This window comes from Callospermophilus lateralis, chromosome 3 (genome assembly GCF_048772815.1).
Source record: "Callospermophilus lateralis isolate mCalLat2 chromosome 3, mCalLat2.hap1, whole genome shotgun sequence".
In the NCBI taxonomy this organism is placed as follows: domain Eukaryota; kingdom Metazoa; phylum Chordata; class Mammalia; order Rodentia; family Sciuridae; genus Callospermophilus; species Callospermophilus lateralis.
In genome coordinates this window covers 177625333-177646972 of record NC_135307.1, presented here as the reverse complement: position 1 = coordinate 177646972, position 21640 = coordinate 177625333, and the positions used below count along the sequence as shown (strand labels likewise).

The window sequence follows — 21640 nt, the reverse complement described above, 5'->3', positions numbered from 1 at the left end:
TTTTATGGTATGTGAATTATATCTCAATAAAGCTGTTACAGGGCTGGGGTGTGGCTCAATGGTAAGAGTGGACTTGCTAGCATTTGAGAGACCCTATCACAAATAGGGTGAAATGAAGACATGCACAGTTTCCAAAAATTTCTTTCTAATGTATTCCAGTAAAATGACAGACAAAACCCAAGAAAGCAGAAGACCATGTGGTCGAAAAAGCAGGGTGCCCATCATGGAAAAATGCCAAGGACAATCCCTGGTGTTGCAAGGAAAAGTCTCAGGGACAGCAACTAAATAGCAGAACAATAAACCAGGCCCAAGCAGAGGACAAGGGGGCAGGAAAAATATGAAATCATGAGATTAATCTGATGATTTGAAAAATACTATTGATGAGCGTTGGTGGATCTGGTGGAGCAGGTAGAGAAATTTACAAATAAGAATTTAGAAAAAATGGGGTTGGGATGGTAGCTCAGTGGTAGAGTGCTCACCCAGCATGCATGAGGCACTGGGTTTGCACATAAAAACAAACTAATGTGTCCACCTAAAAACTAAAAGATACATAAATAAATAAATATTTTTTTAAAAAAAGAATTGCCTAGTGGCACACACTTGTAATTCCAGCTACTCTGGAGGCCAAGGCAGGGGGATCTAAAGTTTGAAGCCAATCTGAACAGCTTAACTAGAATGATTAATCTCAAAAAGATTAAAATAAAAAGTGGGGCTGGTGATACAGCTCAGTTGGTAGACTGCTTGCCTTGCATGCACAAGCCCTGGGGTTCACTCCTCAGCACCACACACACACAAAATAAATAAATAAAAATAAAAAGGACTGGGGATGTAGTTCAGTGCCACAGTACTTTCCTAGCATGTGCAAAGCCCAGAGTTCAATCACCAGTAACCCCTGCCCTGACAAATTTAGAAAACAGAATGTATCACAAAGGAAGTAATCATTCTAGGAAAAACAAAATGTATTAAAAAAGAAACTGAAATAATAAATTAGAATGTAGTAAACAATAGCTGCATATTCATAGTAAACAGAAGCATTGGCTGTTACTTAGCAAAAATCCACATGAGGTCATATGTGGAGGGTGGGGTGCAGGAGGTGGAGGTCTTTTGATAGGTCTAACACTCATTTATTATAACATGAAATTACCACATAATGATGACTAATTTTAGAGAGGAAATAGAAAGTAATCACATTTTAAAAAAGAAACATGAAGGGCTGGGACTGTAGCCCAGTGGTAGAGCGCTTGCCTAGCACATGTGAGGCACTGGGTTCAACCCTCAGCACCACATAAAAAATAAATAAATAAAATAAAATTATATAAAGAAAAGAAAAAGAAACATGGAAGCAAATACCAGAACAGACATCTGATCAGAGCTAGCAGTGGGGAAGACTGCAGTGGGAAGTGGCTGGATAGTTTGTCAGACGCCTTGGGTGTTTTCTGATCCTTGCCTCTGGTTTGATTTTTTTAAATACCTCATTGTAAAAAGTTATTAGGCACATACCCCACAACAGTTCCCAGTGGGTGTATCAAAGCTGGGAACTGGCCTAGAGGACCATAAAAACTGATACCAAAGCACGCTCTAAATCATCAAAGGGCACACTCCTCGGGCCACCCTGGCAGGGTCCCTGGAATGTGAATCTATCCTATTGGACACTAGGAAGACCTGTCTTTCCTGAACTATTGTGGAGGAGGAATGAATGGGAAGCAGAACTTTGGCTGAATGAGGTCAGTGCAGGGCAATAGGCTGGAGCTTCCCAAGGGCCTGCCTTTTCTTGCTCTCCTGCTAGGCAAGTACTCTGCCACTGAGCTATACTCCAGCTCGATCTAGTTCTTTCTTAAACTCATTTCTTAGTTTTTTTTTCTTTTTTTTTTAGGCATGGTATAGATAGAGATGGTAAGTGGAAAAGTAGAAAACTTCTGTTCCTCACATCCTATCAAGGCTCTGTCAGATTTCTGGTGTTTGGCACACAACAAACAATAAGGAGCTGTTGATGGAACAATTATGGTATCAACTTTCTCTGTGACCCGCACTCCATCAGGCCCTTCACACCAACCACCACATTCAATCCTCACAACACGCCTATGCAGTTCAAGAGGAGGATTAGGAAACAGGCTCAGAGTAACCTGAGCAAAGTCACGTCATTAGTAGGGAAGAGCTGGGATGCAAATTCATGTGTGGCTGAGCCCACAGCCTACACGACTAGCAGCTGTTGCCTTAGTCTTAGTCCTAACTAGAAAGACATTTAGTTGGTAGGTAAAGATGGATGGCAGAAAGGAAAAAAATGAAAGTAAAACTGGCCCAAGAACAGAATCAGAGATTCTCCCCAGAGGCCTAGGCTGGCCAAAAGCTGGAGAACAGTCATGTGCCCCTGTTCCCTTGCCCCAGGGGGTCATTCTTACAGTACACACCTTCTTCAGAGAGGTTGTTCTCTTTGGTCTCCTTGTCCATCTGGCAGCACCAGCCTTCTAGCCGCTCTGTCTCTGCCTGAAGTAGCTTTAAGAACCAGTAGCCATCTCGGCGGCAGGCCCCAGGCTGTGCTGGCTCTGATGGGGAGCTGGAGGAGGTCTCGAGCCAGGGGTCAGGTGGGGGCAGCGAGGATGCCTCAAGGGCAGGGTCGCTGTTGTCTCCATAGGAGAGGTTGCGCTTGATCTGGGCAATCTTGGGGGCCTGCCGGGGGCCGGCATCAATGCTGATGGAGTTGGGGTGTGGGGTACAGTCCGGGAGGCTCCTCTCAGATGACTTACAGCTGGAGTCATTGGCATCCTGGGTATCGGAGTCTGTGTCCCGTCGGGAGGACATACTGTGGGAGGGGGCGCTGCTTCTGTGGGTGGGGGGTGGATGGGGTAGGGACAGGAAGGAGCGAGTCACCAAAAGGGCCAGAGACCAGAGGCCACTTGACCCGGACACACGGGAGACAGAGAAACGGATGCATCATCTGCTCACCATGCGCCTGAAGCGGGTCCCACAGCCCCCGTCTCATTCTCTGCTCAGCCCTTGCCCCATCCCACCCATACCCACACGCACGCACACACACACGAGGACAAGGTCATAAGGTTGCCTGTTTACTGCAGTGGGGCCAGGAAGACCACCAACATCAGGTTAGCTGGGGCCATGTCCCAGCCCAGCCTTGGCCCCCGTGGGCTGACTGGTCTCACAGAGCAAGTGCTCATTTGTCCACTCACCCACCCCCTGCCCAGCCTCCCACGCCTGGGCCACGCCAGCACCCCAAACCCAGCTTGGTTACTAGAAATCCAGCAAGGAGAAGTGGGTTAGGGAGAGCAGGAGAGGTGAGAGCAGAGGGAGGGAGAGGAGGGGGAGAAGCGGCCACCACCTCTGTCCAACTTACCGCCAGTCGTCCTCTACCTGAACCCCGATGGACTGGAATTTGGTAGCGGGACTGGGCTCCTCTTTTGGCACTGGCTGAATGCAGTCAACCTTATTGAAGGACAACGACAGCAACGGCACGGAGACAAAGACAAAAATAAAAAACAAACACCACACTTGCTGCTGAAATTCACATTAGTGGGACGACGCAAACGGACGTGTGGACAGACAGACACGAGGCATGCGGACACTGCACATAGGCCCGAGGCCGGACCAGGTTAAGCCGGGCACTGCTCATTCGCGCGGAGGCGGGAGGTGGGATGGGGTGGAGATGACTGGCTTTCCCTACTCTGAGGAGGGTGCCATCACATCGATCGCTTTGGGTCCGTTGTCGTCCGAGAGGTGGGAACCGTTCCTTCTAGTCCTCTCCTTTACACGCATCAGAGAGAAGAAAAAAAAAAGGACAACGAAAGAGAAAGAGAACACACACACACACACAAAGCCACAGCCGTTATCTGGTGCAGTTGAAGCTGGGGGCTGTCTTGAGGCAAAGATCACTCCCCCAACCCTGAGGCTGAAGCCTGGAAGGGCAGGTTGGAGACCCTGGACCAAGGGCAAACTGTGGACAGTGGTACTGGGTTTGAGAACTGCCACCAAAGCAAGAATTAGTGAAGCCCGGAACAGTATGAGATGCCGTCCCTGGATCTCAATCACAGTTGGTCATAGTGAGGCCTCCTTCAGCATGAGTGGGCAGCAGAGCCGACGCCACGCCAACACTTGTTTTGTAAAGGGGAGGAAATGTGGCAAGAGCAGTGCCCTGGGCCTGCCCATCTCTTCTGGGACAAAGGAGCATCCAGACTAGTCCTCTCATCATGGCTCGAGAATGAGGGGTCAGGGTAGCCTCAGAAACTGGAACTGTCCAGTCACTTCGTTTCATGAACAGAACAGGGACCAGGGAAGCTTTCTGACATGGGGATGCAGTCATATCTCCCCCTGGCAAGAGCCAGCTGAGGGGGAGTAGCATCACTGTATCTTCACGGAGCTGCAGTGAGAACAAGGGACAGGGTGAAGCCAGGGAAAGAGACACCCAGAATGAGCCCAAGAACAATTTTGTCCTGTTTTATGTAAAAGGACAAGGATGTCCTAGTTCTCTTGGGCCTTCTGGGAAGATAGGAGGATCTGGTCTGGCCAAAAAGAGAGTGGGCTGCCTAAAGATGGTGGCTGGGATTACAGGTTACTCCATGCTCCCGAGAATCCCACCTGGAGAGGCTGGACAAAGTTGGGGGTGAGTCCTTATGAAGATGCCCAGCTGGATGGAGCCAGCAGGAGCACAGAAAACAGGAGAGTCTCCTGGCCAACTTCCTTCCTGTCTACACACAGGGAAACCAAAGCCTGGAGATGCCTCTTGGCAGGTACAAGCTAGTCCAGTGAAAGGACCTGCCCCGTAGGCTTTCTCTATTCCGTTCAATGTCTTTATATCCCACGTTCTTTTCCATGCTAGCGTTTTCTCATTAGCTTGGCCACATTCACTTGCACAGGGGTGGCTGGGGAAATAGAAATCCCTTCAGCCCTAAGCCCCAGCACACACCACTTTGATCCACCCTTGGAAGGGTTCTACCTCTCCCTGAGCTCTCTGCCCACTGTAGCAGCCTCTCTCTCCCTGCCTTGAATGTGCCCTACTTTCTCCTTTAGTCTGAAGGCCCAAGGCAGAGAGAGTCCTCTCATTCTTGATTTAAAGCAACTCCTGAAAACTATTAGGCAGCCCACGTTTGCCCCACTCAGCTAACAGAAGACACACTGCTAATGTTGGGTGCATGCAGGAGGTTCCAGAAGGCAGGGAAGGGGAAAACGGGTGCTCCTTCCTGCTGGCTGCCATGGATATGAGTGTGTAGTGGCATTTGGCTTCTGGCAGGGCCCTCTGGCTTGGGCCACATGGCCCTGAGGAACCATCTCACTGATGGAGGCTTTGGGACCGGCATCATACTTTTCAATTTGACATGAGCCTGGTGCCTCAAGCCACCTACCTGTCCCCAAGGCCCGAGAGGGCTCTGGGCAAAGATCCCCTTGAGCAACCCCCACAGCTCAAGGGCCCTGGGTCCTGGGCCCGTGACCCTTCGGTGTTAATGTTCCACGCTGTTCCCACTGCCAAGCGGGGCTATGGCTTCCGTACCCGAGCTGACCTTAGATTAAAGAACTGTTAGGCCAGTCCTGCCTCCCATGGGTTGGCTGGCAGGGCAAAGGGTGGAGTGGACAGACAGACAGTGGACAGCAAACAGTGGACAGGAGATGGCTGGCTGAGTGTAACTACATTCACTGGGATAACCCACCAGAGGAGCAGGAATATATGCCCACTGCGCAGGCTCTGCAGCACGGTGGGGTGGACACGAGGAGAGCATGCCTGAGTGAAGTTTGGCTCAGCCCCTTGGAGGAGACCCCCAAAATTACAGATAAACCACCTTTTCTCAAGAGACCTAGTGGGCCTCCGCCCAGATGTAATTACACACAGGCAGGTGCACAGAATGGACTGAGGACACAGTGCAAAAGGGGCTCCTACTTGTATTCCTATTGATGACAGTTTCCGTTTGGGGATGGCCTCAGAGTGAGACTCGGAGCTGGTCAGTGTCCCTTGTTCGTTCTTCAAAGCTGCATGTTTTGGAGGTGGCTCTGGGGCTTCAGGGGCTGGGGTGATTCCGCCCCGCGTCACGCTTGGTGGTCGGGTATTGCTGTCTAGGCTGTCTGATGAGTTGCTTAGGCCCGACTGGCTTGTCACCTCACTCTTGTGGTCCTGGCTGTCCAGATAGGTGTCCTGGGCAGACTCGGTACTGCTCTGGACTGTGACGGAGATGAACGGCTTTGATGTGGTACGTGGAGGGACCGGTGGTGGGGTCTTCTTATATGCCACTAGGCATGATGAACCTGTAGGTTGGTGAGAGGAGAAAGTGAAGCCTCCAACCCTCTCAAGCCCCTTTCAAGACTGAGACCCTGCCTGACCTGGCCCTAACTCCGGCCTCAGACATTACCTCTATGAGGACTTGTGGAACAAGAATATGAGGTCCCTAACAACCAAGATAGACACTCACAGGCCCTGCCCACCACCATTTGAGGCCAAGGCTAGGAGGGGATGCAACATTAACCAAGGACACTGTCTACCTCAGTCACACACAAAGGTATTATTCAGCTGGGGCATAGGATAGATGGCCAGGTGCACTTAAGTTCAAAGCCCCAAGGCTGGGACAGAGCCTGACCCATGCCGGGAAGAGGTGGTGGTAGCAGTGGCGCTCAAGACAGCTGAGGAATGGTTGACTTTGCTTTCCTCACAGTTGCTGAGACACCTACTCCTCCCCGGTCTTTTCCTTCTTCTTTTCGCCCTATCTCTTCCTTCTGTGTGGATGTGCTTTCCCATCTTTTCAAAGATGAACTTATCTTTCAGGACTTGGCTAACCCCTTTCCATCTTGCCTTTATCACCCCACCTCCTCCTCCTCATGTGACTACCCACACAACAACCTACCATCCCCAAGACTCCATCACGCCTGGTCCAACTCCCTGTCTTCTGCTAAGATTCAGGGAATCAGAAGCTACCAAAAGTGGGCTGAGAAATTTCTGAATCACATTCCTAGCCCCGCCTGGGTAGGGCACTCAGCATGGCATAGGATACCACAGGCCAGTGTCTTGCTTCCTGGAGGCTGCACTGTCGGAAACAGAAGGTGCTCTTCCAGGAGTGCTGCCCCTGCGAGGGCTGGGTCTGCCCACTGTCCTTTCTCAGCACCTTAACTGCAGGTGCCCTCTGCCCTGTGGGGATCAAAACAAGCCCTGCCTCATCCTGGGAGTGGCAGCCAGATAAGCCCTGCCTTCAAAAGCTACCACTCACACAGATGGTGATGGCCCAACAGCAACTCACAAAACAAGGCCCCAGTGCCATAGGGGACACGGATAAGGGAGAGCAAAATCCTTCTTCCTGCAAATTGCACATACTATGCAGTATCACTACACAAATCTATCAGAAGAGCTAAAAGGAAGTGATAACATTAAATGTTATGTGGATGTGGACAGACTGCATGGCACAAACCACCCTGAAAACAGAATGCATTTTCTTATAAAATCAAACATGCAATTAGCATAAAACCCAGCAACTGCACCCTTGAGCATTCATCTCACAGGAATTTTATAGCGAGAATGTTCAGGGCAGCTTTATTTATAACAGCCAAAAGCTGGAAACAACCTAGATGTCCGTCAGTGGGTGAATGGTTAAATGTACTGTGGTACACCCATACCATGGAATACTCCTCAGCAATAAGAATGAATGAATGATTGTTATAAGCAACAATTTGGAAAAAATCACAAGCAAATTATGCTGAGTGAAAAAAAGCAATTTCAAAAAGTTCCATCCTATTTAATTCTATCTTGATAAAATTCTTTTTTTTTTTTTTTTTTTTTTAAAAGTTACTAGAGATTGAATCCAGGGGTGTTTAACCACTGAGCAACATCCCCAGCCTATTTGGTATTTTTTAATTTAGAGACAGGGTCTAACTAAGCTGCTCAGGGCCTAAGTTGCTGAGGCTGGTTTTGAATTCATGATCCTCCTGCTTAAGCCTCCTGAGTTGTTGGGATTATAGGCCTGTGCCACCACGCCTAGCTATAAAATTCTTGCAATGACTTAATTTCAGAGATGGAGAAGAAATTAGTAATTGCCAGTAGTGGGGTAGGAGAACTGAGGGGGAAAGCTGACAGGATGAGGAAGAGAAAAGTAGGTGTGGTTTAAAAACAAGAGGGACCCTATGTGGTGATGGCCTGGTTTAGCATCTTGATTGGGAATCATTATATCTGTATGTGTTATGAAACTGCACAGAATTAAACAAACGTGCACACGTGAGTATGACAGAAACTGGGGAAATACAAATAGATTGGGTGGACTGTACCTATGACCATATTTTGGATGTGAGATGGTCCTACAGTTTTGCAAGATTTTACCATAGAAAAATACTGGGTAAAGGTCAATACACAGAAACCCTGTCCGCCGTACCTTTTCTGGTACCATACTAGGGACTGAACCCACAGTCTCATACATTCTAGACAAGTGGTCTACCACTGAGCTACATTTATAGCCCTTTTATTACTTTTTAAAATTTTTAGACAGGACCTCACTAAGTTGTACAGGCTAGCTTCAAACTTGTGATCTTCCCACCTAAGTCTTCCAAGCTACTTTACAGCTGTGCACCACTGCATGCAGCTAAAGGGATCCCTTCACATTATTTCTTACACTGCATGTGAATTTACAATTACCAAAATATGAAAAATTCAGTTAAGGGCTGGGGAAATAGCTCAGTTGGCTTGCCTCACATGCACAAGGCCCTAGGTTCAATCCCTAGCATGGGTGGAAAAATTCAGTTAAAAAAAAAAAATCCACCTTTCATCCAAGAGACATCTATGAAGCCAGGCTCTGTATTGGATTTCAAAAACTAAAAACCCTCATCAGCAGAGAAATGGGAATGAAATGAGAAATTCTAAAGTAACAGAAAAGCCCAGGGAGCTGGAATCTAGGTCCTGTGCCCAAGTTAATCTGGAGGTGATATGTTCTAGGAGCTCTGACCCAGAACACTTTCCATTCTGTTCAAAATTTCCTAGCCCTGCTTAGGCCTTGATGAAATTCAGGGACCTCCCAGACAGACACACTTACAATCTCTGGTTACCAACCTATAAAGGGCAAGACAGCCTCATCTCTGGGTCAAGAAAAGAAAGTCCACAGTGGAGTAGAAGGCAAGGTTAGGTCATCAGATGATCCTCTACTTACAACCTTGCACAAAAGGAGGCAGACATGCTCAGGGAACAAGAGTGTCTGTTCCTGGCTGACCCCAATACACAGGCTGATGGCCCAAACTTGGGTCATTTACTAAGCTGTATCCAGCAGCTTTGGGGCTTTGTAACTTAAGATGCACAGAGATTCTATGAGGTGGGGTATCAATCATGCCCATTTTATAGATGGGGCACATAAAGCTCAGAAAGGCTAAATAACATGCCTTAGTCCATGTCAACCACATCTGCTTGACTTGCACAGCTACCTTACTCTGTTCCTCAGGCCTTAGGCCCCTCCCAGCTAGGTATCAATCATGCCCATTTTACAGATGGGGCACACAAAGCTCAGAAAGGCTAAATAACATGCCTTAGTCCATGTCAACCACATCTGCTTGACTTGCACAGCTACCTTACTCTGTTCCCCAGGCCTTAGGCCCCTCCCAGCTGGGCAGGGGCTGTAGGTGTTTGAGGCCTTCACTATGTTCCCACAGCTGGGCTCTGGGGCCAGCTGCAAGGCCATGCCTGAGCTAAGATCTCACTGCTGGGGTAGGAAGGGCTGAAAGGCAGAGACTTGGTTTCCAGGCCTGTCTCTTCTCAGGCAAGAAGGCCCGCTTGCCCTCTGGCCCTTTCAGTATCCTCATCTATTCAGTGGGTAGGATGGGGGTGTGGTTCTAACTGGGTAAGAGCACACCATATTCACAGAGCCCATGGCAAACTCATCTTCTCATTCTTTTTTTTCCTTTGGAACTGGGGATTGAACCCAGGGGTGCTTAACAACTGAGTAACAACCCCAGCCCCTTTTTTATATTTTATTTCACCTTTGTTTGTATGTGGTGCTGAGGATTGAACCCGGGCCGCACGCATGCCAGGTGAGCGCGTGACGGCTTGAGCCATATCCCCAGCCCTTTTTTTATATTTTATTTTAAGATAGGGTCTCTCCAAGTTGCTCATGACCTTGCTAAGTTGCTGAGGTTGGCTTTAAACTCAGGGACTCTCCTGCCTCAGTCTCCTGAGTTGCTGGATTACAGGTGTGCGCCACCATGCCTATCTCCATACATTTTTTCATTCAAGGACAGGTGTAGAGCCTCCCATCGCTGACAGGATCCCTTCATTCCCTCTTACTTGAAGTTCTATCATTTGAATACTCCTTTGGTGGTTATGAACATGAAAAGCCTGATTCAAATCCCAGCTTTGTCATTTGCCAGTGTGTAGCCCTATCTCCTTCTAGAAAGGGAGTAATGAATTGGGCTGTATCACAGAAGTCAGGCTCAGCCTGGCCTGATCCCACTGGTGTTAGGTACAGAGGGAACTGGGCCAGATTTCTACCACTCCCTAGCTACTGATTCTCTGATCAGCCCAGGGGAAGTTCCCCCCAAGAATTGGACATTTATAGCAGCAGTTGAAGCCAACCACTACAGAGCCCAACCTACAGCACCGGTTCACTGGGATTTCAGGAATGGATTTGTTTGGTCTAGAAAGTCCCAGGTTTGGGTGCTGGTGATGGGGGGAGAGGCTTTCCACACTAGATTAAAACATTGAAGCTGCCAGGCACGGTGACACACACCTCTAATCCCAGTGGCTTGGGAGGTGGAGGCAGGAGGATCTCAAGTTCAAAGCCAGCCTTGGGAAAAGTGAGATGTTAATAAGCAATTCAGTGAAACCTTGTCTCTAAAAATAAAATACAAACTAGCGCTGGGGGTGTGGCTTAGGGGTCAAGTGTCTCTGAGTTCAATACCTAGTACCAAAAACAAAACCAAAACAAACAAACAAAAAACCCAGTGAAACCAGCCCCAATTTCCTCAAAATGAAAATGGATCTGCCCTGTAAGAGTGTAATAATTACTGTGCGGGAACTAAAGCCTGGCTGAGGCTGTGTGATCCCAGTCAAAGTCCTAGTGTCCATCTCTGAGGTGGGGCTAATACAGGCTATAAGGAGTCAGTATGTGTGATGGTCTCCAGGGTGTGGTAGGGAAGAGGTACCCCTTCTCTTGGGAGACAACAGGGCTGCTCACAGTCAGCAGTCCAGACAGAAGGTAGAGCTCCAACTATTCTCTCAGAGCTGACAAGGTCCAGGGTCCTGCTGAAGCATGCAAAGTAGGCAGTCATTGGAGGGAAAGTGGACTGGTGAGAGGCCAGGTCAGATGCAGTAAGGGCCAAATGTGATAAAAGTAAACTTATCTTGGATTCTCTGTCTCCTGGGGTTCAGGTCACAAACAGATAAATGGTGCAATTAAGAGGGTTTGGGGGGATGAGGCCTCCCTGGGAGTGGGCATCTCTGCTCTGAGACCCACTCCCAGGGCAGGGTGTTACTTTCTCTGAGAGCCCTTCCCTGACTACGCTTCTTTCTTCATCACCCAGGAACCTCTGTTAGAGTTGCCATCATTTATCTGCTCTTTTAAGAATCTGTTGCCAGGTACAGGCCAGGAGCAGTAGTGGGCATGCGTGTATGTGTGTGGGGGGTGTGTGAAAGTAGGGGGAAACTGTCTTGGCAGAGGCCCAGGGTAATGACTCAAGCACAGAAGGCTGTCAATAAATATTTGTTGAATGAGAAAGTAAACCTCATTATCACTACAAAAAACCTTCAGGTGCCAAAAATCAAGATTATTTGGTGACAGGGAAGCCTCCTAACACTTTAGCATCTGAGATTGCAGACCCATTCCTCAATTCAGAGTCCCTTTGGCTTGGTCCCCACCCACACATCTCTGCAGCTTCATCTTCTACTTGCCCACCCCTCAGCATGCCCCTTCCAAATTCAGAGAACAAAACACACCACAGGTTCATGCACCCAGGCCTTTGCACATGCACCTCTTCCTGCTAGAACACTTCTCCCTGCTCTTAGTACTTCTTGTCCTTCTGCCAGCCTCTTTACCCCAATTCTTTCTGGTCCAGATAGCAAGTCCCCCTCCTTTCTCTGTGCATCATGAAACACTTGGGCTGTGGTCATGCCCCTGACTTAGCACATCCTTTGTGTGTTGGTGACCCAGTGCCTGGCCCAGAGGGCACATAGCCATCATCTGTCAATTAAATTTTATAGAGAGGAGCCAGGCGTGGTGGTACACACCTATCGTCCCAGTTACCTGGGAAGATGAGGCAGGAGATTCTCAAGTTCAAGGCCAGCCTCAGTGTCTTGAAATAAAATAAACAAATAGAACTGGTAATGTAAATCAGTGGTAGAGTGCTTGCCTAGCATGCATGAGGCCCTGGGTTTAATCCCAAGTACCACAAAAACAAGCTTTTAGAGGGAAGTAAGTGCCCAAAGATCCAAGATGTTGGAGCTGGGAGGCTCCCAATCCTCCAGGTTGTGACTGCTGCCCTCTCTACCTTAGAGAGGAACCACGCTTTTCTCATTTCTGGAATACCCCTTCAATGGGGGTATTCAGGGCCTCCAGAATCTGCACCTGCCTTAGGCCCTAATGTCTATAGCTCAATAGGTTACAAAGGTGTCACACTGGTGAAAATGGCCACAATGCTCAGGGAGCCAGCCCTGTCCCGTGAGGCTTGCACAAAAGCCAAGATGCAGTCCTGTTTATAATGATTCTGAGGGTAACAGCTGACCTTACTGGCTGGAGCCAGGCCTGGGCAAGTACTTCTTGTACAGTTGATCCTCATTATTCATGAACTCTGTATGTGGGAATTTACCTACTCACTTAAATTTACTTGTAACCACAAGACCCATACTTGAGGGGCTTTTGCAGTCACTCACACACATCCACAGCCGAGGTGGAATAATGTGACACTTCCCATTTTCATTTTAGCTTTCATAATGTAAGTCAGTGTCCTTCTCATAGTCTGTTTAGGGCTACACTTCTACCATTTTTGTGGTTTTGTTGGTTTAAAATCTCCAAGTTACTGATGAAATGCTGTCTAGTGTTCCAAGTACAGAAGGCTGCAATGTGTCTTATGGAAAAAAGTGAGCTAGATATGTTTCATTCAGGGCTGAGTCAGCACTGTTGGCCACAAGTTCAATGTTAATGAACCATCTATTATATTAAGTAAAGAGTCTTTAAGCAGAAACACATATAAAACAAGGTAAAGGTTTGCTGGGGAATGTGACTATAGGCTTGCAGCGACTCCATCTTGTCCATGGGAACAATGATATTCACTATGACTACAGAGCACTAACTTCAGCTGCATGCAAACTCACCGAATCCTCAAAACCAGGACCTAAGAGGTAGGTTCTGTCACTATCCCATTTTACAGAGTGATGAAGAAATTCGCCTTGCTCAACTCCCAGCAAGGCAGTGTTAGGCTGGGGCTTGAACTCAGGCTACCCAAAGGCTGAGCCCTACCCTCTGCCCGCTCCATGGTACCAACTCCAGGAGGATCGAGGAAGGTAGCAGCCTTGGCCACTTACAAAATGGGGTATGATATCCAGTGTGTTCTGGGAAGGAGCCAAATAGATGAAAGATGTAAAGGAGCCAAATAGATGGAAGGAGCCAAATAGATGAAAGATGTAAATCATGGGGTGACCCTGCCACTCCTGCTACCATGATTTCTGGATGAAGGAGAGTGATCACCTCCTGGGAGACAATCTGCGGCCTTGTGGTAAAGGGATCTCTGTGAGCAAAAGATCAGCAGCCTAAGGCATGGGAAGACAGATGCTGAGCAGAGCACAGCATGGCCAAGTGGAACTGAGGTAGTCTAGCTGGTGGAAGAGAGTTGGGGATCAAGGCAAGGAGAATAAGAGTGGACTGCCTCTTTTCAGTCGGGGGTCCTCAGCTTCCTGGGGCCATCTGTAAAATGGGAACAGAGGTAGCTTCTTCCTGTCCACAGCATCCCTCTTAAAAGTCCCTCCAGTTTGGGCTGTGGTCAGAATATTTTTGTTTTTTAATTTATTTTTATGTGGTGCTGAGGATCGAACCCAGGGCCTCGCATGTCCTAGGCGAGCACTCTACCACTGAGCCACAACCCCAGCCCGGTCAGAATATTTTATAGCACACAGGCCCTGACAACAGTGAGGATGTTATCACCTATTATCACAAAAGCTCCAGTGTACTTGGCAACTAGGCAGGGAAGTCCAAGGCCATCTCAAGCTGAGCAAGTCCAGAATGAATCTGAATCTTCTCCTCCCCCACACTAGCCTTGCTCTCCGGGGAGAGGGGACCTCATGTACTCAGCTACACATTCCTACCCTTCCTCCATTGGCAGCTCAATCCCTTGCCAGGAAACCAATATTATTACAGAGGCCTGTGGCCTCAGCCCTCTTACCCCCTCTTATTTGTGGTCTGACTAACTCAAAATCACTTTTTGAGTCCTGAAGTTTTTGTTTTGGGTACTGGGAATTGAACCCAGGGGCCCTCTACCACTGAGCCACATTCCCAGTCCTTTTTATTTTTTGAGACAGGGTCTCAAGTTGCTGAGGCTGCCTCAAATTTGCAATCCTCCTGCCTCAGCCTCCTGAGTTGCTTGGATTATAGGTATGTGCCACTGAGCCTGGCTGAATCCCGAGTTTTAAAAAACGCAAACTGGATTACTTCTTCCCCTTTTAAAGCTCATCCCCACTTCATGATGAACAAAATCCACTGGGCTGACCTTAGCCATTACAAAAACTGGTTTCTGCCTACCCTCTCCAGCCTCTGCCCTTGTTCAGTCACAGCAGCCTCTTTGCTATTTCTAAAATGCTCCAGGTAGTGGGCTGGGGTTGTGGCTCAGTAGTAGAGCACTTGCCTAGCATGTTTGAGGCCCTGTATTCGATCCTCAGCAGCACATAAAAATAAAGGCACTGTGTCCATCTACAACTAAAGATATATATATATATATATATATATATATATATATAAAATGCTCCAGGTAGCTCCCACCCCAGGGCCTTTAGCCTGCTGCTTCCTGTCTTCTCATCTGTGCAAGTCTGCTTCTTAACCTGACCTCAGTTCAAGGGTCATATCTTCAATGAGGCCTCCCTGACCGCCCTGCCTCCTTGTTTGAGGATACTGTTTGTTTCATTCAGACACTGATCACTTACCAGTTCTCTTGTCTTTTGTCTCCCCCCTACCATTTAGGGAACTTGAGTATCTAACAGGTCCCTGAGGTCAAGTACCTTGGGTATCTTATATTATTATCATGTTTTCCCAGCACCAAGGCCAATACATGGTGGGGCTCAGTAAATTGAAAGAATGAATAAATCTCTAGGCTTCAGGAAGCAGAATGACTTATTCCTGGCTCTGAGTTGGAATTAGTAAGGCCTAGGCCAGGGCTCTGAACCTCCCTTGGGTCAGACCCCAGCACACACTCACATCCTCCCCCACAATAGCACAATTTGATAGGAGGTAGAGCTTTGAATAGCTCTACTTTAAGTCGGGCAACAAGGCTATGGGAACGAGAGCTCAACAAACCCTAAGCAACGGGGAGTCGGAAATTATTTGAAAAATTACCATTCTTGAAAGAAAGTAAGCGGGCTTTCAGCAACACTTTGCAAGCAAGAGGCATCATGTGCACAGATTGTAAAGAACCATCAGTGAGCCAGTCCTGGGCTGGGTATGACTTTATCCAGACAGCTCCGGGAAGGGAGGTAATGATATGTTTTATAGGTGAGAGAACAGGCATTACACTTTTAGCTGTGCTTTGTGAGGCCAGGCTGCCAGGTCCTAAAGGCAACAATGGCCATAATGGGTCATGTACCCGGGGCAGGGCCAGCAACCCTTTTGGGCCTTGGTGTCCTCAGCTATACGCTAAGTGGGCTGACCTTGAATGGGGCTCACAAATTCAAATGTCTACAGGTCATCAAACCCCTTTGGCCCATATCTGCCATGTGGAGACTGGGCACAGCACTGTAAGAGATGCCAAATGTGCAAAAGAAGCTAGAAATCTGGATTTAAAAAAATACATAAAACCTCTGAACTCTCTAATGAAGTCAGTTCACAGTTTCAAGAAATACTGTGCAGGTATGTCTTTCCAGCTAACAGACAGTGGCACACAGCCTGTGACCACTGGAGCAGTTGCCTTCAGACCTCTCATCTCCTTTGGAGTTTTAGCCCCCTTCTCCTGCTCCCAAGGAAGCCCGGCCATAAGAGCCTTCCCTTTCAAAGAAAAGGTAGGATCCTCAGGGAATCTTATAATGGGGGCAGCCAGAAGCACTTCTGGTAATGGCTTAGTTCCCACTAGGTGAAGCAGGGAAAGCCCCTCTGGCAGGCCAACTCTGGTTTCAGGCTCTTGACATTAGGGTACCACAGTGACAGGACAGCTCCCTCCAGAGTGCAGATGGCTATCCCCATTCATAGCCTGGAACAACTGCCTGAGAGGGACTTGCTTGGTTCCCAGCGCAGTGCCCCTACCCCACCACCCCCTGCCAGCTGCTCATTGGGAGAGGTATTCATATCCCAGTTGGGGTCAAGGGTGTGAGGGGCTTTCCTGACATTCTCAAGCCAGAGGAAGTGGGGGAGAGGGTTAAAAAGTGCCCTCTAGACAGACTCACAGTTCAGGGCCACTGCTCAGGGGATCGGGGGTTGCTGGCTGAGAGACTCCAGAAGCTCCAGGGCCTCTCTTGTTGCCTGGGACTGGATGTGAACTGGCCTGGCACAAAATTCTTCAGCTACGTCAGTCGCTAACTATTCAGCATGTCTAGTGTTCCCACTACACACAGGAAAAAAACCTTGAGGCTTAGAAAAGTGAATCACCCAGGGTCGCACAGCCCATACTCGGAATCACCAGGCTCGGAGCCCAGGCTTTTGGAACAGAGCCAGTACTTCTATCAACTGCTTAGCCACACTTCCGGGCAGGGGGTTAGGTGCTAGTTGCCAGGGCCTATCTGAGATCTTGGTCAGGCCAGGTCCCCCATAAGGGAACAAATGGGCCCTTATTCCTTGGGTCCTTAAGCAGGGTTTCACTATTTCCTTGGTGGCTGGATGGTGAAAGCCTTTGGCTTTGCTGGCCATGGGGAGAGGGGCCTGCTGCCCCCAGGACATGGCTAAAAAAGCAACTTCCTGCCTGTGACACTGCTGCCTACTGCCCTATTTGGCCAGGAACACCAGGAACCCTGACATGGGCTTTCCAGCCAACGAAGATTTCTTCAGTTTGGTGGAGTCTCACCATAGCCTGCACAGTAAGGCCTACAGAGGTGGAGTCACGTGTCCCAGGCCACACAGTTGGTAGGGTGCTAGACTGGAAAGAGGACAAGAAACCTCTGAATTCCAGGGCTGGGGGTGGAGGACTCAGAACTAATAGAGTAATTACAGTGATTTCCAAATCAGGTTCTAGGGATTCCCCAAAGGAACCTCAGGAAGACTCCCATCTATTCCAGGTCCTGTGAAGTAGCTTCATTTTCCTTTTTTCCACCATTAAAAAAAAAAAAAAAAATCCTCATATGGTTACTTTTTTTTTTGTAGTTGTAGATGGATAGCATGCCTTTAATTAATTAGTTAATTAATTAATTAAGATGTTTGTTTTTTTAGTTGTAGTTGGACACAATAGCTTTATTTTATTTTTATGTGGTGCTGAGTATTGAACCCAGCACCCAGCACGTGCTAGGCAAGCGCTCTACCACTGAGCCACAACCCCAGCCACTTTATTTATTTATTTTTTATGCGGTGCTAAGGATCAAACCCAGTGCCTCACATGAGCTAGGCAAGCACTCTGCAACTGAGCTACAGCCCCAGCCCCTCATATGGTATTCTGAGGCCCACTAGACTAATTCAACCTCTCATAGTACACATGGGGAAATTCGGGAGAGGCAAATGCACTCACTTAGGATCAGGTGGAAGTGTTGGGACCCTGGCCTGGGCTCTGAGTGTGAGGTGTTCCTTGTTCCCTCCAAACTGAGAACACCAGCTCAGGCATTGGGGGGAGGGGCAGCCACTTGTAGCTGAGCCCTGCCTCCTCCAGTCACTGACTGGGGACCCCCAAATAGCAAGTTGTTTTCCAAAAACCATTTCTACCACTACTTCTACCATATCCAGTAAGCAACTCAAGGGACAACACTCACCCCTCACCCATCCAGTGCTGGAACCTGCCAGATATCAGCTTAGTTATCCTCAGAGACCTATTTGCAGTGTCTATTCTACCCTCTGGGACACCTTCTTATCACTACCCCTGGTGATGCCAGCTCCTAAGCTGTGGGCTTTGTCTTGTATATCAAAGCTATAACTACGTGTGGGGCCACTGGTGAGTAGAAGATGTCCACAGTTATGAGCTGCCTCGGCTCCAGCCCAGTGCAAAAGCTGGACATGTACAGTACATCTGGCCTGCTGAGGGAGTGATGGGAAGAGATTGTAAGATTTGGCTTTTGCTGTTGTTGTTATTATTTTGGAACTGGGGATTGAACCCAAGGATATTCAACCACTGAGCCACATCCCCAGTCCCCTCCCCCTTTTTTTTATGAGGCAGGGTCTCACTACATTGCAGGCCTTCACTAAGTTCCTGAGGCTGGCCTCAAATTTGTTATTAGCCTCTTGAGTGGTGGGATTACAGGCATGTGCCACTGTGCCTGGCAAGATTTGGCTGTTTAAATACTATTGGGCTTTTCAAATATGGGTTTTAAAAGGTCAGCTTTGTTGCTACCTTTCTAAAGCCCTGAGGTCCCTGGAGCCCAGGCTGGTAAGTGCTACTTGGAAAGAGCCTCAAAAAAATACCACACTTCTGGAGAGCTGATGTCAAACCCTGGTGATGGGGTCACAAAAGTTGGGCTTTTCAAAAGCTGCCGGAGACCTTGTGTCCAGTGTGCAAAGCCAGACACCGCCAGACCATACGGCCAGACCAGCTTTTGCACCTCGATTGCTAGCCTCTTTCATCATTCTGAATGACCAAGTGCATCCCAGAATAGAGAGAAGGTGTTAATAGGCTCATTCACTGTGCCTGGAGTGACAGGTGGTATATCAGGTGACAGAAGCAAGAGCCAAGAACCCTGGGTAGCCAGAGAGATGCACTGAAAAGAACAGCACAGGACTGGATGGGGAAAACCATGAGTTCAGTTCAGGTCAGCACAAGCAATGCTGCTCGCTCTGTGTCATTCAGGCCCAGACCCAGAGACACAGGAGGGGAGAGGCCACCTCCTCAGATCTTACATTAACATCCTGGGTTTGGGGCTGGGGTTGTAGCTTAGTGGTATAGTACCTGCCTAGCACATGGAGGCACTGCATTCGATGCTCAGCACCACATAAAAATAAAGAAAAAAAATAAAGGTATTGTGTCCATCTACAATTTTAAAAAGTTGTGATATACAGATATATAAAAAAGATCCCAGGTTTAGGAGTAAAGCCACTAAAAAAAGAAAAGTAGTATGTGGAAAAGTGCCTTAGTGACTTTGCTATCACAGACACATCTGAGGCTACCCTGACAGAGGAAGGCACAGGACCAGAAAGGGGCTGTCCCCACTGAATTCTGGACAATACTGTAGTGCTGCTGGCAATTCTAGGACAGGGGATGTGGTCAAACTGGAGCCTGAAGAGAAGAGGGTAACTTGCACAGGGAGGAGTCTCCAATCCATTCCACCATTCCACTGTAGCAAGAGCTTATTTGCAGAGGGGACATCATGCACTGTACCCTGGGCTGGCATCAGGGACTAGGATATGTAGTTCTTGTCCTGAAGAAACTCATAGTAAAGTGCAGAGATGACGATGACATTTCTCCTCCTAACTGGGCACCATGGCAGCCATATGAAGCAGCCTGAGAAAGCCTGGAACTGATTCAACAAGTGACATCTGTGACATACTTATCACAAAGGGGGCATGTGACAAGTCATGCCTGGTATAAATGGGAGGGGTTGCTTGCAGAGACTGGGCTGGATAGCCTGGAGGAGGGCCGGTTGGGAAAGGCATGATTACTGTCCTCAAATACCTAGAAGAGCATCACATGCATGTGGCCCCGGGGGAAGGGGCTGTTAAGGGGAAGCAGACAACTGCTCCTATAAAGAGGGGACTTTGAAGAGTGGAGCTGGCCAAAGATGGAAGAGGGGCCTAGAAGATGGCCAGCAAGGCAGGACACAAGCACAGTGGATGCTGGAAGGGGACTCAGGCCCCCACAGGTGTGACCCTCAGGATTCTTCCCAGCCCTGAGATGCTTTCTTTGCCCTCTTATTTCATATCCAGTTCTGGATGTGATATTGGACATCATCTTTGTGTATGTGACATTCATAGTTCAAACTTTTTTTTTTTTTTTTTTTTTTTTTGCCTCCAGAGAACTGCTGCCAACAAGCAGAAAAGGAGAATGTTTATGCAGCCTAGTCACAAGGGAAATGACATGAGGACATTAGGACCTCAGACAGCAAAATCAAGGCTTCAACACCTTTGGGGAATCCACAGCACAAGAGCCCCTATTTAAGTTGAACCCCAGAATGAGATCAGCTGACACATTGTTCACTCCTCCCTGCCCCCAGGAAATACTTGGTTATGTGTTACTGACTGAAGATTTGGAGTCCCTGTTTCCCATGTTCACTCAGCATCTGACTTGGGCTCCCTGGGCCTCAATTCCTCCATCTATAAAATGAAAGTGATATGGCCTACCACAAGAACTATCTAAAGCTCCTGCGAGAGTTCCTGAACAGTCAGGTGGGAAAGGGCCTGGTGGGTGAGGAACCGACACTAGGATAGCTTCAGGGGCCCCATAGCTGCTGGGGATTTGGCAGGTCAGAAACCAGGAATTCTTGGCCTGGGCAGAGGTGAGGGGTCATAGTCTCTCCAATGGGCTGTGCTGAGGAAGGTTCAGTGTCCTGCCTGAGTACACAGCTATCCACCCCACCCCACCACACCATGCTTGTAACACTTTGGTGTAGGGACCACAGGCCTCCTGGCCTTGCCAACCATCTCTCCAGCTTCTTGTCAACACCCTCTTCATGCCAACACACTATATTCTCAGCTTCCAGGTATTGGCACAGGCTGTGAACAGCCTTCTTCCTCACTAATTCTGCTTCTTTCTCTAGATCTGTGCCAGCATCACTCCTCCAAAAAGCCTTCCTACAGTCTCCCCAGGACCCTCTGTGGCTCCTCATTGGGCTAGCACCCGTGTTTAGATGACCCACAGCTCCCTGTCCATCACTGTGTGTTTATACCTGTTTATGTTCCTGCATCTGCCTTTAGACCCTGAGCTTCCAGAAGGCAGGGACCATGTGGTTCACATCTCCAACTCCACCCCTGGACCAGAAGAGGCACCAGGTAAATGCTTGCTGACAATTGTGAGGTAGGACTCCATCTCTAACTTGGCTTTGGAAGACTCTGAGGACTCAGCAAGTAAAGCCTGTGAGAGGGGGCTTGGTGTGCAGAAGACAGAGGAGAATGATCGAGCCGTGACTGTGCTACTCCATCATGCCCCCATATCCCTCACTGCTCAATTCTCCTCCCAAACACTTCTGAAAGCACAACACGATGCATTAAGGAACATTTCTTTGAAAGATCATTAATCACCCCTCCTGTCAATAATACCCTGCCCCGACATGGCACAGTGTTAGCCACACCCTAAGAACTATCTAAATATTATTGACTAACAAGCCTAGTTACCAGGTATTTGCCATCTGTTCAAGAACTGACTATTGCAGACGTCCAGTCACTATCTGAAGTCCTTATACTGCATCTTATATTTGATCCCCACAAAAAGATAGTTT

The 21640-nt window shown here is 48.4% G+C and overlaps 1 protein-coding gene across 5 annotated transcripts in view; it reads right to left on the bottom strand.

The window, feature by feature from the left end:
- The window catches only part of Dlgap4 (DLG associated protein 4), a 77706-nt gene that overhangs the window by 16784 nt on the left and 39282 nt on the right, over positions 1–21640 (bottom strand). For 3 of the 5 annotated variants that reach the window (XM_076851800.1, XM_076851801.1, XM_076851803.1), the window contains 3 exons: positions 5879–6240; positions 3347–3435; positions 2409–2821 (listed from right to left, as the gene is read on the bottom strand). In XM_076851800.1, coding sequence (XP_076707915.1) covers positions 2409–2821; positions 3347–3435; positions 5879–6240 — 864 coding nt within the window. Of the gene's footprint in view, positions 1–2408; positions 2822–3346; positions 3436–3673; positions 3754–5878; positions 6241–21640 lie in introns of those variants that run through there. The other 2 variants (XM_076851802.1, XM_076851804.1) reach the window with 2 other exon arrangements.